Genomic DNA, 13933 nt, shown 5'->3' on the forward strand with positions numbered 1-13933 from the left:
AGCAAATTAATCACATCAGAGGAGGGGTCACAGGAAGCTCCGACCTGTAGTCAGTGGGTCAGAAGCACAAGTGGACCTGGGTCAGTGGCTGAAGCGATGTCCGTCCTATGGGACTGAGCCCCTAACCTGCGGAACCTGGTGCTGTCTCCAGGCTGACGGAGTCAGAGTTCAGTTACATTTGACATCCGGTTGGTGTCTGTGGAAAACTCAAAAGTTGCTCGCTGGTATTGAAATAAAACCCATTGTTGAGTGCCTAGTTGAGTGCAAGGTATCACTTAGGGTACTTAATGTGTACTTCTCATTTACACAAGTAAAATGTCCGCCACTGAAAAACACATGGACTGAATTTAACCAAACGTCTAGAAAATACTGAAGGTGTATGACTTAAAGTAAATGCTCCATGGAATGAGATCTACTGAGAGTAGGGGTAAGCTGAGGAGCAAGCACAGATGCTGCTTGGGAAATGGAGACAAAGGACACCTTCAAACAGGAGCCCCTAAGATACAAGCTCAAAGGGCAGAAATTTCAAATTGTAGACAGCCTATGCAAGCAAACTGCTCTTCTCAGGTACCTTCATGCCTCCAGTTTGGGCTGCAAGTGGTGGCAAGGATTTACTGATTGATAAGGTCACTATTTAGCCATGCCCCAACCACACAACTGCCTGCAGATTCTGAAACTGAAATAAGCTCCATGGAGGCAACAATTTGACCCCTGCTCCATCACTGCACCTGGAACAGTCTGGTAGATGATAAGTTTCTTGGATGAAAGAAAGACTCCTCCTTGGTATCTCTTTATTAAAACTCTTCCGTATTTTTGGTAGTTGTGTAAGAAGGCATTAAGTGAATGTACCACTATTTACTGAAATACTTGTCCATTATTGGGCATGAAGTTAGTTTCCTAACAACTGTGATCAACAACTATGGTCTTAAGATTTTTCCACTTGTACGTCCGATTTCTAGACAAGGATTCAAAATGTGCAATTCCTGTGTATGAACCTGAGGAAGGGTATGAACATATGCTGGTGGGAGTATTAATTGCACGACGTTTATGTGGGGCAATAAAATGTAGACACAGGAGTTCCACTACTAGAGATTTATCCAAAAGGTGGAGTACGAACAAGGTTATTCAACACAGCACTATTTGTAGTAACTAAAGATTAGAAACATTTTCAACACGAGACTGGTTAAATTAAGTATGAAACGTCCAAAGAATGGAATTCTACAGATTAGCATAAAAGACTGAGAAAGCATTTAGGTTTAGAATGGAAGTAACCCCAAAACACGTTAAGTGGGAAAAAAAAAAAAGGTACAGAACAGAATCTAACTAAAACGGGGTCCGGATGTCAAGAATGAACATTAAGTGTTGTTTACACACGTCCAAAATACCCCTGGGAAGAAACGAGAAACCGTTGCCGTCCGGGACTCCAGAACGCCCTTCAGAGCCGCCTGAGCCGTGACTCGCCATTTTCAGGTTCTCCAATCGTCCCGCTGACCACACAGGGGGGCCTGACATCCCTGCTCGCCTGAGGGGGTCGGTCTCCTCCCTGGGCCCCGCCCGGCACCGCAGCCGCCCCCGCCCGGAACGAACCGAGGCCAGCGGGTCCACGCCCGCGCACCTCGCAAGCCCCAGAACCTGAGGGCTGGAACAGCTGAACGAGGAAACAACGCCATGCTTCTCCGCAGTGCGCAATGTCAGGTGCCCAGGGGTCTCGTGCGCGCCCCGCCCCCCGCGAGCGCGCCCCGCCCCCCGCGAGCGCGCCCCGCCCCCCGCGAGCGCGCCCCGCCCCCCGCGAGCGCGCCCCGCCCCCCGCGAGCGCGCCCCGCCCCCCGCGAGCGCGCCCCGCCCCCCGCGAGCGCGCCCCGCCCCCCGCGAGCGCGCCCCGCCCCCCGCGAGCGCGCCCCGCCCCCCGCGAGCGCGCCCCGCCCCCCGCGAGCGCGCCCCGCCCCCCGCGAGCGCGCCCCGCCCCCCGCGAGCGCGCCCTTTCCTTAGCCTCCCGCTCTTTCCCCGCCCCTGTGCGTGTTTCCTGCGCGTCCTTCCTGGCCGTCTCGCTCAGCTCGTCCCGCCCCTCCAAGCGCACCTTCGCCAGGTCTTCGCGAGCCCTTACCCTAGCCTCACGTTCTCCTTCCCCGTCCCAGCAGCCCAGGTGGAGGTGGACGTCAGGTGGGGGCGGTTTCCTATTCTATTGCGTTCCAGCCTGTGGTTCCCAAGACCAAACTTGGAACCTGCATTCTCTACCCTCGCTCTCACCTTTTTTCTGTTGAGATGGAGATGAGAACTAACACTTTGGGGAGCGCTTTTTGTGGTCAGGCATCATATTTATACTTAGTCCTCGCAAGCCACTTCTAGGAAGGTGGCATTGTTAACCCCACTTGAATCAAGAACATTGGGTCACAAAGCCAGCTCGACCTAGGCGCCCGTACTCTTCAATGCCTCAGTAGCACGGCCAGCCTCGAGGGGAAATTCGTTACAAACCCCGGAGAGAACTGGCTCCAAAGCCAAGAGGCTCGGTTACTATGACAACCAGCCGGCGCCTAAAGCTGAGCATAGAACTCCCAGCTTGCCCCGCGTGACGCAGCGCCGGAAGTGAGTGAGCACTTCCGGCGGCCTCCCCTTCGCCCTGGCATCTCCGCGGTACTCCTTTCCCCGGTTGTTCCTGCAGTCATGAAGGACGTACCCGGCTTCTTACAACAGAGTCAGAGCTCCGGGCCCGGCCAGGCCGCCGTGTGGCACCGTTTGGAGGAGCTTTACACCAAGAAGTGAGCGCCGAGCCGAAGGGCCGTGGGCCTCCTGGGATAGGAGAGCGACAGAGGGGACGGGGTGGGCCTTGATCTTGGTGGACTGAGGGCGCTCGGACCCGTGTGGATTGAATGGGGACAAGCTAGACAGAGAAGGTGTGCTGAGGGACCCGGAAGGCAGGACCGAGGAGGGAAAAGGGTGACATCCCACAGGACTGAGGAGGAGAGCCAGACTGGGTTTTGGGATCTAGCGTTCACTGCCTTCTGAACCTGTGACTGAACACATACCGATATCTTACATGTAGCCTTGTCATAACCTACTGTTATTTTTCTCAGCAGTCTGGAGAAACAAGACAAACCAGAAACCAGTGCATTTTTTTGCCCTGTTGATTCTGCCACTAGTGACCAGTGGTTGCTGGCGTGCACCCCTTCTCCGCGTGCCATGGCCCCTGCTTCCCTTGCGTTTCATATTGGGCTTTGTGCACCTAGAAAGATCTTAGAGTGTGGGTTTGTTTAGAAACAGGATGAATTTCAGAACAATATCAGTTGATAAACAACAACCTCTTTTTAAATACAGAATAAAATGTTAGCCGTGGGTTAGTGATTTTTCACAGGAAAACACAGCTCTTGTAATGCTCCCCTGTTAACAACCTTAGCCTTTAGCATTGTGTCTTTTGCATGGATATTCACTATGTGTTTTGATGATAGCAGCCTTCTGCTATTAGCAGATTTTGAGGGGGAAAAAATCTTGGTTTTTGGCAAATAATTGCTTGTGTAGCCCTTTGTTCTTTTAGTGCATTTTACTTGCATTCTTAAGAATTAGCCTCTGGTTTCAAATGCGCTATGTCATTGTTTTAGAGATTTTCTGTATTAGCTCCTTCATCCTATTCATAGATGAGGAAACTGAAGCTCAGTTTAAGCTCCTTCCCTGAGGTAGTCAGCTACTAAGTAGAAGAGCCAGAATTTCAAATTCCATACATATGATTCCAAACTTCTTGTTTCCAGTCAAGGCTTGCAGTAACCCTTTGAGGTAATCTAGAAAGATGTTCTCCATTTATAGCTGAGAAAAGAAAGTGATCTCTCGGTGACGTAACCATTGAGTGGCAGAGACAGGGGAAGAACTAAGCTTTAAAAAGCATGTGCTCTAGCTTTCTTGTGGTAAACATTAGAGACGACGAGTGTTGTTATCTGATAGGACCATCGAAGGTGACGGCGTCTGTGACTGGCGTTAGGTTGTAGGTCTCAAGAGCCTTGTGTTTTTCAGGTTGTGGCATCAGCTGACACTTCAAGTGCTTGATTTTGTGCAGGACCCCTGCTTTGCCCAAGGAGATGGTCTCATTAAGGTAAATGATTTGCCATGCCATGTCACAGTATTTAAATATGCTCAGGTACTTTTTAAAAATAAAAGGTGGACTTCTCAATTATATATATATATGTCTACTCAGCAATCACTTTATGTCAGGTACCATTCTGAGTGCTTTACACATTTATTCATCTACTCCTCATAACAACATTAGTAGATTAGTACTACTGCTGTTCTGTTTTTCTTATGTAGAGGCAGACACCAAGAGCTTAAGTGACTCGTCATAGATCACAGCTGATAAGTGACAAAGGAAGATTCAAACATAGACATTCTAGCTTCTTCTAGAATCCCAGCCTTGTCGACATCAGTACTTGTCGACAGATGTTACAACTGCCATCGCTCCTCTTCCCCTCCCCCACTGACTCTGCTTGTTTCCCCCAACACTGTCCTGGACAGTGTGGAAGACGTGCTTCACTGGGAGTGGGAGGCTCAGTACCATGGAATGCTGCTTAGTACCATGCTGCCTCTAATAGAGCCTTGTAGAATTTTGTCAACAGAAAAACACACTCTGCCGGAGCCTTTCCCAGATCCCCTGCTTTCCACCCCACAAACCCCTCCCTTTGCCCAGATTTGTATACTGGTAGACTACTGACTCGGAGAAGGCAATGGCACCCCACTCCAGTACTCTTGCCTGGAAAATCCCATGGAGGGAGGAGCCTGGAAGGCTGCAGTCCATGGGGTCGCTGAGGGTCAGACACGACTGAGCGACTTCACTTTCACTTTCATGCATTGGAAAAAGAAATGGCAACCCACTCCAGTGTTCTTGCCTGGAGAACCCCAGGGATGGGGGAGCCTGGTAGGCTGCGTTCCATGGGGTCGCTGAGAGTCGGACATGACTGAGCGACTTCACCTTCATGCATTGGAGATGGAAATGGCACCCACTCCAGTGTTCTTGCCTGGAGAACCCCAGGGATGGGGGAGCCTGGTGGGCTGCCATCTATGGGGTCGCACAGAGTCGGACACGACTAAAGTGACTTAGCAGCAGCAGACTACTGACTTGATGGACATGAGTTTGAGCAAACTCTGGGAGTTGGTGATGGACAGGAAAGCCTGACCTACTGCAGTCCATGGGGTCACAGAGACTTGGACTTGACTTGAGCGACTGAACTGATCTGGGACTACTCTTTGAAATCTTTCCTGATATCTTTCTCCTTGATGCCTTTCTCTTGGATTCTGAATGAATCAGAGGTGTATAAATGCATTGGAACTGAAAGCTAGTTTGTAATGATTGTTTCAGTTATTTGCTTTAATGGTACTTATAGTGAGGCTTACCACTTTGACATTCCACCATCTGGACTTCTAAGGTTTTCTTGTGGTTTATGTCTATCGGTTTGACATTTTACCACTCAAAGGAACTTGTAACCTTCTGTAAGCCTGGAGATTTTGCTGGCCATGCTATCTTCTGGATTATGTGAAAAAATGATAAATTAGAGCTGTCTCAATAGTTATTCCCTAAGGTTCTATATCTTAGTAGTGGATAACTCATAACTGCTCTTTTTTTTTTTTTTTTTTTTTTGCTCATTTCTATTGTTTGGTTTCTTATCTTCAAATCACTTTCACCTCATAGCAAAATATTTGCTCAGCCTCTTGGGAATGTGACATCATATTTAGGTCAGTAGATTTGTTTGCTATTTCCTTGGACAAAATAAAATTATTGGGCCCCAGCCCTCGTCATTCTCAGATAGATAGTATTGATAAAAATGCAAATTAATCATCAAAAAGGAATAGGGGGGGTTTATTTGAGCCAAATTGAGGGTTATAACCTGGGAGACAGACTCTCAGAATGCTCAGAGAACTATGCAACATGTTAGGGTAGAAACCAAGCCCCGGTCAAAAGCACAGTCATACACATGTGAGACACAGGGCAGTGCGTCAGAATGACGTCCTGATACTTTACATACAGTCCATCAAGGATGCACGGCCAGGTAGGGTCGTAGACAGAGAGCAGCAAGTCCCCTTGACCACTACAGAGCTGGAAAAACACGCCCTTCACTTAAGAAGTTACATTGTGGGAGGAAAGGAAGCATCGGTGTTTGTGGTGGAGCAGGCGCCCTAGTGCAGATGCGCAGTGCAGATGAGGGGGCAGGAGGCCCAGAGCAAGAAACGCACATGTGGTTTTTCTTGTCCTGCTTAAAAATATGAATTGTTTGTATTCTTTATTCAGTTTTAAGTTTATATATTTTAGTGTTTAATATAAATTTATTTCATCAGTAGTAGTCATGAATTTTCAGTCCCCAGAAATAATTTTGACTTTCTAGACTTAGTGAACTTTTTGCCTTAGAGAGCTTTTTTTTTTTTAGGTAATTTCATAAATCATAACATATCAGAGAAGTTGAAACACTCCCTCTTAATGATAAAGGTATCTTTCAAATTGTTGTCTGTAATGAAAAATCCACTTTATTACATTGACTCTTTGCTAGGTGCCTGATATGAATATCTAACTGGCTGCTACAGGTTCGTTTTTCCCCCTAAGTTTTATTGAGAAATAATTGGCATCTATGGACATGAGTTTGGGTGAACTCCGGGAGTTGGTATGGACAGGGAGGCCTGCCGCGCTGCAGTTCATGGGGTCACAGAGTCACACACGACTGAGCGACTGAACTGAACTTTGTTTTAGTTTAAGGTGTCCAGTGTAATGATCTGATGTACATATGTATGCAAAATGACCACCACAGTGAATCTAGTTAGCATATCACCTCACATTGTTCCTGATTTGTTTTTCTTGTGATGAGAACTTGTGAAATCCACTCTCCTAGCAACCTTCAGGTGTACTGTGCGGAGCGGTTAGCTGTCGTCGCCGTGCTGTGCGCTGCACTCCCCAGGACTTAGGTATCTTATAGACAGGAGTTTGCGCACTGACCTGTTCCACCTCCACCCCTGCTTCTGGCAGCCACCATTCTGCTTTCTGTATGAGTTAGCTTCTTAGGTTCCACGTGTAAGTGAGGTTAAATAGTACTTGTCTTTCTCTGACTTATTTCACTTCACATAATGCCCTCAAGGTTCATTTGCGTTGTCATAGATGGCAGGACTTTCATTTTTTAGGCTGAGTGATAGCCCATTGTGTATATGTATTAACCACATTTTGTTTCACAGAGACATTTCCATTTTTCAGTCTTCATACCCAGGGGAACTTTAAATGCTCCTTAGCCAAAGTTGACTTGTCTGAAGGTTCCCTCTCCCAGCTTTGCCCACACGAGGCACTCCCTTTGCCACCCTGTTGCCCAGCTGTGAGCTCAGAGGTTGTCAGCAGCTCCCCTCTGTGTGACCTGCCCACACTGAGCAGGTCTGCAGTTCACTTGCAGATTTCTCAGACACTCTGTCATCCTCACTGCCTTTGCTCCTGTCTCTTCTGTCATGACTACTCATGGCCTCAAGCTGTTCTGTTTCCTCAGTCCTTTTCCTTCCCGTCCTCTTTGCATCCAGCCATGTGTATAAAATACAAATGTGGTTGTACGTGTCCACTGGTATAGCTTTGACTTTAGGATAGAGACCAAGGCCCAGTCTCTGTGTCCTTCTGAAGTACTTCTAAAACATAATGCAGTTATTTCTTTGGTGCTTTTGCATATGTTTGTTCCTGTCTGGAATGGTGTCCCAACTACCCCGTCTACCACATCAAATTTGTCCACCTCTTACTGCTCTTCATTCCTTAAGGCTCAACTATCAGTTTCTGAAATAACCTTGGCAATCTCTTTCATGGGCTAATCCAGCTGTGGGCTTTTTTTCCTTGCTTTGTAACTCACAGTGTTGCCATTTGTTTCCAAGTCTGGCTTCTCCACTAGGCCAGAAGCTCCTCAGAAGTTCGGTTTTCGTCTGACACATTCTGTGCTGTAGTACTTAGTAAACAGTCTCAGTAAGTGCTCAAGTGTTTGCTGAGTGACTGTGATACTGGATAATGGGACATAATTAGCCTGCAACTTTCTGACTTCTGTTTAGTTAGTGAGCCTTTCAAACGGATAGTCTGTTTTATTCAGAGTACTTTGGAGGACAAATAGATGAGTTGGTCCTTGGGAGAGTCTCATGGGACAAGGTTCTAATTCTAAACGCTAGGGAAAAAAAAAAAACACTCTAGCTTTTCTCAGTAGTTCACTGGTGACCGTTTTTAAAATCATTCATCCGTTTGGCTGTGCCGGGTCTTAGTTGTGGCGCTCAGAGTCTTTCTAGAGTCCTGAAGAGTCTTTGTTTAGGAACACAGGCTCTCTAGTTGTGGCACAAGCTCAGTTGTTGCAACACATGGGCTTAATTGCTCTGCTGCATGTGGGATCTTAGTTCCCCAACCAGAGGTTGAACCCATAACCCCTGCGTTGCAAGGTGGATTCTTAATGCCTCGACCACCAGGGAAGTCCCTAGTGGTGATCATTTATGTGAGCTTAATAAGCCCCAATTTGGGTCTTCTGTTACTCAGCACATACTTAGGCAGTGCCTGCTGTGTGATGGGTATCATGCTAGTGTCTGAAGTCTTGATTTTGCAGAATGAAAGACATCCTAACCCTAACCCTAACCCTAACCCTAACTCTCCATGTTTTGGTTCCACAGCTTTATGAAAACTTCATCAGTGAATTTGAACACAGGTAAAATTCTTTTGTTTGTTTTTGTTTTTGAAAATGAAGACATTGATTTGTTGACGTTCAAAGACTGGGTTTTTATTTCAGGGTGAATCCTTTGTCCCTGGTAGAAATCATTCTACATGTAGTTAGACAGATGACTGGTGAGTCTCACTTTGTTTCATAAAGGAGCAGATCCTAATGATAATTAAAATGATCTCAAAGTATAAGTTAATTGAGCTTTTGGATTTCAATAGACATAAAATTCTGAGTTTTGTATTTTATGGTCTAAGCCTAAAGGTTATCCCACCTGTAAAGATGGATACTTTACAGGTTCAACAAGACACTCTGTTGGCGATGCTTCTGACTTTGGTCTTTCTTTTCTAGATCCTAACGTGGCTCTTAGTTTTCTGGAAAAGACTCGTGAGAAGGTAAACGTGACGTCTGAGCCAGATCTTTTAAAACATGTGAATTACAGCCTGTGTCTGTGCCCACTGTTCACCACTCTGGAGACCAGTGTGTCCGTAGTCATGCACGTTAAGTCAGTGTGCAGACACCTTCCTTGTTACTCCACTGCCCACACTTCTGAGGTCCCTCATTTCTGATGTCTTTAGGTGAAAAGTAGTGACGAGGCGGTGATCCTGTGCAAAACCGCGATTGGAGCTCTGAAGCTGAACATCGGTGACCTGCAGGTTACAAAGGTGAGGTTGCCACAGTACAGATTGATGGTTGTTTAAAACTGTAAGGGGGGAATCCTAATGCTCCTCTTCGTTTATTTTTAAATAATTTTAAGTTACAGGAAAGTTGCAAAATAGCACAGAAGACCCTCCTTTGCCCTCACCTCAGGTTGCTGTTCACATCGCTCCTCTTTGCCCCGCCATTCTGTGCTGTGTGTGTGTGCGTCTGTGCTGTGTGTGTGTGCGTCTGTGCTGTGTGTGTGTGCGTGTAGGTTCTTTTTTTTTTTCCAAAGCCACTTAAGAATAAGTTGCTAATATGATGCCTGTTACCCTTAAACAGAGTTCTCTCCCTTGTGAGCACGTACGTCCAGCAGGATACCACACAGGATGAACTGAAGTTTTACATTTTAATGTAGCCAAATTTATCAGTCTTTGTGGCTTATGCTTTTCACCTTGTCATACGTCACTTGATAAACGTTTAAGTTAGAAAGCATTCTTGCTTCCTATGTATAGGAAACTATCGAAGATGTTGAGGAAATGCTCAGCAACCTCCCTGGGGTGACATCCGTTCACAGTCGTTTCTACGACCTCTCCAGTAAATACTATCAAACGATTGGAAACCACGCGTCCTACTACAAAGACGCTCTGCGGTTTCTGGGCTGTGTGGACATCAAGGATCTGCCAGGTAACATGACCAAAGGGCTGTGTCACATGAGGAGCTTGCTCACATGACCTAGCAGTTGTGACATGCCTGAGGCACCTGATCTCAGAAATTACCCAAATGTGTGCATTTCTTCTAGAAGAAAGCCCATGTGCTCGGAAGCGTTGTTTGAGCCTTAGTTTTCGCATTTGTTTTCAGCCTTTAATTCGTTGACAGGGAGGCCGACACTCATAGCCCCTTCACTGTCCCTGCTCCGGAACTGCTCCTTTCTGTGGTTTGCGTCAGGGAGAGGCAGAGTGATGTGGACGCCTTGACCCCGGCAAGGCGCCGTGATGGCCCTGAACCTGGGACTTTAGTCATGAAGCAGAAGTGCTGCACCCGGGGCAGCAAATCGCAGACGTCTCCCAAGGGTTTGGGGGTGGAAGAAAACTGACCAGCGACTTTGGGGATAGTGCAAGAAACACGTGTTTACAAGAGAACTTCTACCCTATTTTAACATGCATTAGATGCTGCACAGTATACCATTGAAGCTAAGGAGCTCAGCAGCTCCTAAAATTGTTAGTGCAGTTTTAATTGCTACATTTCAAGAAAACTGTATTGGAAAAAGCAACTAATATGGTCAAAAGAATAAGGGGACAAAATGTAGGTTAATTCTAGTCAAAAGAGGCTAAACGTGGTGGCTCTAAGCTGGATAAGAAACCGTGCTGCTTCCACAGCAGGCAAGGGGGGTGAGGAGCACACCCCCCCAGGAAGAAGATATAATGAAAATACAAGTAGATTCACATACAGTTAGGTAAAAATAAGCAACGAATGCCTTTCCTACCAAAGCTGTATATATGGTTCCAGGTACAGTCTGAGTCAGTCCAGTACTTAAAACGAGATAACTGATGTTAGGGCTTTGTAATAGAACCATTACAGAAAACAGTTTGTTTTTATGGGAGAATTCTGCGCAAAACAGAACTGGGTCTTAGGCCTGGAGTGTGACTGGAGCTGTGTTGCCGCCGTAGTGTCTGAGCAGCAGGAGAGAGCTTTCACGCTGGGACTGGCGGGACTTCTTGGCGATGGAGTTTTCAACTTTGGCGAGCTGGTACGTGGAGCAGGGGCACAGCTTCCTGAGCCCGGGGAGGCTGAGCTTCTGTCGCCGACCACGTCTGTCCTCGCAGCTCATGCACCCCGTGCTGGAGTCGCTGAGGGACACGGACCGGCAGTGGCTGATTGACACCCTCTATGCCTTCAACAGCGGCAACGTGGAGCGATTCCAGACCCTGAAGACCGCCTGGGGCCAGCAGGTCAGTCCCCTGGGATTGGCTGTGTGCCTGGGGTCACTTTGCTGTCTAACCCTCACCCTTCCTGCCTTTGCTTGTGCCGAGAGTCCTCTCGAAACACCAGCATACGCCTTGTGGTCCTGCCCCCTGGTGTTCGTGACAGTGGCACAAATCTTACTTTGTGAATTCTTTGTCTTGGAAAATCCTGGGTCTTCAGCTAAGCACTCTTGTAATAATTTCCTGAGAAAAGTGAAGTTCGAATCACTTGAAGCTAATAATGAGCCTCAGTGATCTAAAGTGGGAAATATTGGGGCTGCCCAGTTTCTTTTTCTCTGTTGACGACTGTAGAAAGAGTTTCAAACCCAGGCTAGGTAACCGATGTTGCGTTGCTTTACAGCCTGATCTAGCAGCCAACGAAGCCCAGCTTCTCAGGAAGATTCAGTTACTGTGCCTCATGGAGGTAAGCAGACCCAGGGCCTACATGGTGACCTAAGACCCTGCCGGGAGCCGTGGGGCCCTGCAGACGCTGAAGGCCCTCGGGGTGCAGCTTAAGCTGTGGTGGTGGTGGTTCTCCTGCCCCGCCCCCAGCCACCTCTGCTCTTCCTCTGCCACCACCTGCTTTTTTAGTTTGTGTTTGAGCCTTAGCTTGGGTGACCCCTGCTCAGGGTGGGACTCCCCGTCCGCCTGTGCTGAGAGAACTGCAGCCTGCCTTTGCTGGCCTGCCCGCCCTCTGTCCTGCCCTGGAACGTAAGCTTCTGGACCACAGGCCCTTGGTGTTTCTGGCTCGTCGCGGGGTTGCCCGCTCCACATCCAGCCCTGGCACGTGGCAGCCTCAAGTACTCGTGCAGGAAATGAGCAATGACTGTTCCAGAAAGTGACCATAAAGCCTATTGCACCTTCTTGTCTAAGAATGGGAAGCTTAGTCTGAGTGAAGATAAGATATGTGACTAATACTAAGAAAATTTTAGTATCTGGAGTACTGATAAGGTCTATGTTTTCAGAGCAAGTATTGACAAAAATATCTTTATCAGTTCTCTGACGTACGAAAAACTTTTTTCAGATGACTTTTACACGACCTGCCAATCATAGGCAACTCACTTTTGAAGAAATTGCCAGAAGCGCTAAAATCACCGTGAACGAGGTTTGTGGCTTAGACTCGGGGCTGCAGCAGAGCTGCTTCCTGGGCTCCGGACTGCGGTGTGAGCTCGCCGCCCCTAGGCTCAGGTCACAGAGACACTGAGCCGGGCTCCCCTCGTGTTTCACAGCTGGCGGGGTCCACGGGGATGTGCGTGTTGGCGCCAGAGTGTCTTACACAAGCCCCTCTATGCGCAGGTGGAGTTGCTGGTGATGAAGGCCCTCTCGGTGGGGCTGGTGAAAGGCAGTATTGACGAGGTGGATAAGCGGGTTCACATGACCTGGGTGCAGCCCCGCGTGCTGGATTTGCAGCAGGTAATGTGCTTGAAATACAGAGTTCACCTTCCTGGGTGTTTGGGGTTGTGTCTGTGCTGTCTTTAGTTTCATTTGGATGGAAGCCATTTAGGAATAAAGCATGGTTAGATGAGAGATTTCAGAGAATGAATTACTGCTCTATGGACTAAGGGCTTTTCAAAGAATAATTGAATGCCAGCTTGAGATCTGAACCCTGTGTTCAAAGCTTACTGTGATAGCGGTGCTAGTTGTGCCTGATGATGGCTTTTAATCTTAAAATTGGTACTCTGATTAAATATTCTTCTGGATCTGTGATTTGAGCTAAAATCTGTCTTATTTATATTTTCTGGAAATTTAATCCTCTGGATTTCCTCCATTCTCGCCTGTTTTCTTTCATGCAAGTTTTTCTTAATGTCCTTCTGGTAAAAATTGACTGGGACAATCCCATCTCACACACCCAGCTCCCCCAGCTCTGATGTCCTTTTTAATAATGCTGCCCTAAAGAATTAGATGGGCATTTAGGACTGCCCCATCAGCTGCTATGATTCCCAAGTGCCTTAACACGCGTGTGTCCTGGCTTGCACACAGATCAAGGGGATGAAGGACCGCCTGGAGTTCTGGTGCACCGACGTGAAGAGCATGGAGATGCTGGTGGAGCACCAGGCCCACGACATCCTCACCTAGGCCCCGGGCCTCAGCCCGTCCGTGGAGAGGTGTTGCGTGGCGGGTGGCCCAGGCAGCAGGAAGACCTGCATTTAATCGGGGGTGGGGGTGGGAGTCAGTTTGGAGTATGGACTGTTCTTCCTGGGCCAATTGCCACGGAGGACTGTCATTGACGACGGAGCCAGCCATAGGCAAAAGCCTCCTTTGTGGATGCTGCTGTAGCCCTCAGTGGAGAAGGGTCACTGGGGCTCAGGTGAGGCAGCGGGAATGTGTGGGTACCTCCAGGAATGGGGAAGAAAACCCCTCACAGGTGGAGGGCACCCATTCCCGCACTGGCCTCCACTGCACCCACATGTGTGAATGGCTTCTCCAATGCGGCTTGAGGACGTTTCTGTAATAAATGCCTTGCTCTGTCCTTTTTATGGTTCTGTTTCCTTAGGCTTAGCTCCCAGGTCAAGCCTATGCCTGAAGTGGTTAAAAAGCAGGAGACTGAACCTGGTGGAAATTTGGCTTTGGTTCTCACTGTCTACTCTGAGAAGAAGGCATCCCTGACCACACTGGCCATGGGGCAGAGCCAGAACAGAGGGTGGTGGGCACAGC

At 48.0% G+C, this 13933-nt stretch overlaps 2 protein-coding genes across 11 annotated transcripts in view; one reads left to right on the forward strand and one right to left on the reverse strand.

Moving 5' to 3' along the window:
- SIRT3 (sirtuin 3) overlaps positions 1-2585 on the reverse strand; it is a 23595-nt gene extending 21010 nt beyond the window's left edge. For 3 of the 10 annotated variants that reach the window (XM_086383333.1, XM_086383327.1, XM_086383325.1), the window contains exon 1: positions 1633-1690. In XM_086383333.1, coding sequence (XP_086239459.1) covers positions 1633-1670 — 38 coding nt within the window. In that variant the 5' untranslated portion in view covers positions 1671-1690. Of the gene's footprint in view, positions 1-1587; positions 1691-2247 lie in introns of those variants that run through there. The other 7 variants (XM_086383330.1, XM_086383326.1, XM_086383324.1 and 4 more) reach the window with 4 other exon arrangements.
- Positions 2574-13748, forward strand: PSMD13 (proteasome 26S subunit, non-ATPase 13). The gene is made up of 13 exons (XM_086383323.1): positions 2574-2756; positions 4000-4078; positions 8632-8666; positions 8748-8803; positions 9027-9070; positions 9254-9340; positions 9830-10001; positions 10985-11064; positions 11141-11266; positions 11640-11702; positions 12303-12383; positions 12575-12691; positions 13259-13748. The coding sequence occupies exons 1-13, from the start codon at positions 2662-2664 to the stop codon at positions 13352-13354; spliced, it is 1131 nt and encodes a 376-aa protein (XP_086239449.1). The 5' UTR covers positions 2574-2661; the 3' UTR covers positions 13355-13748.
- The last annotated feature ends 185 nt before the right edge of the window (positions 13749-13933 follow it).

The sequence above is a fragment of the Bos grunniens genome, chromosome 29, assembly GCF_055505025.1.
Source record: "Bos grunniens cultivar Pamir isolate PY7600 chromosome 29, Bosgru_T2T1.0, whole genome shotgun sequence".
Taxonomy (NCBI): Eukaryota; Metazoa; Chordata; class Mammalia; order Artiodactyla; family Bovidae; genus Bos; species Bos grunniens.

What these genes read in the sequence shown, in the direction of transcription:
- PSMD13 (XM_086383323.1), top strand. Translation starts at nt 2,662, where the DNA reads ATGAAGGACGTACCCGGCTTCTTACAACAGAGTCAGAGCTCCGGGCCC. An exon ending in GAGGAGCTTTACACCAAGAA is followed by an intron (nt 2,757 to 3,999) that starts GTGAGCGCCGAG and finishes TGTGTTTTTCAG; the next exon opens with GTTGTGGCATCAGCTGACAC. An exon ending in ATCAGTGAATTTGAACACAG is followed by an intron (nt 8,667 to 8,747) that starts GTAAAATTCTTT and finishes TTTTTATTTCAG; the next exon opens with GGTGAATCCTTTGTCCCTGG.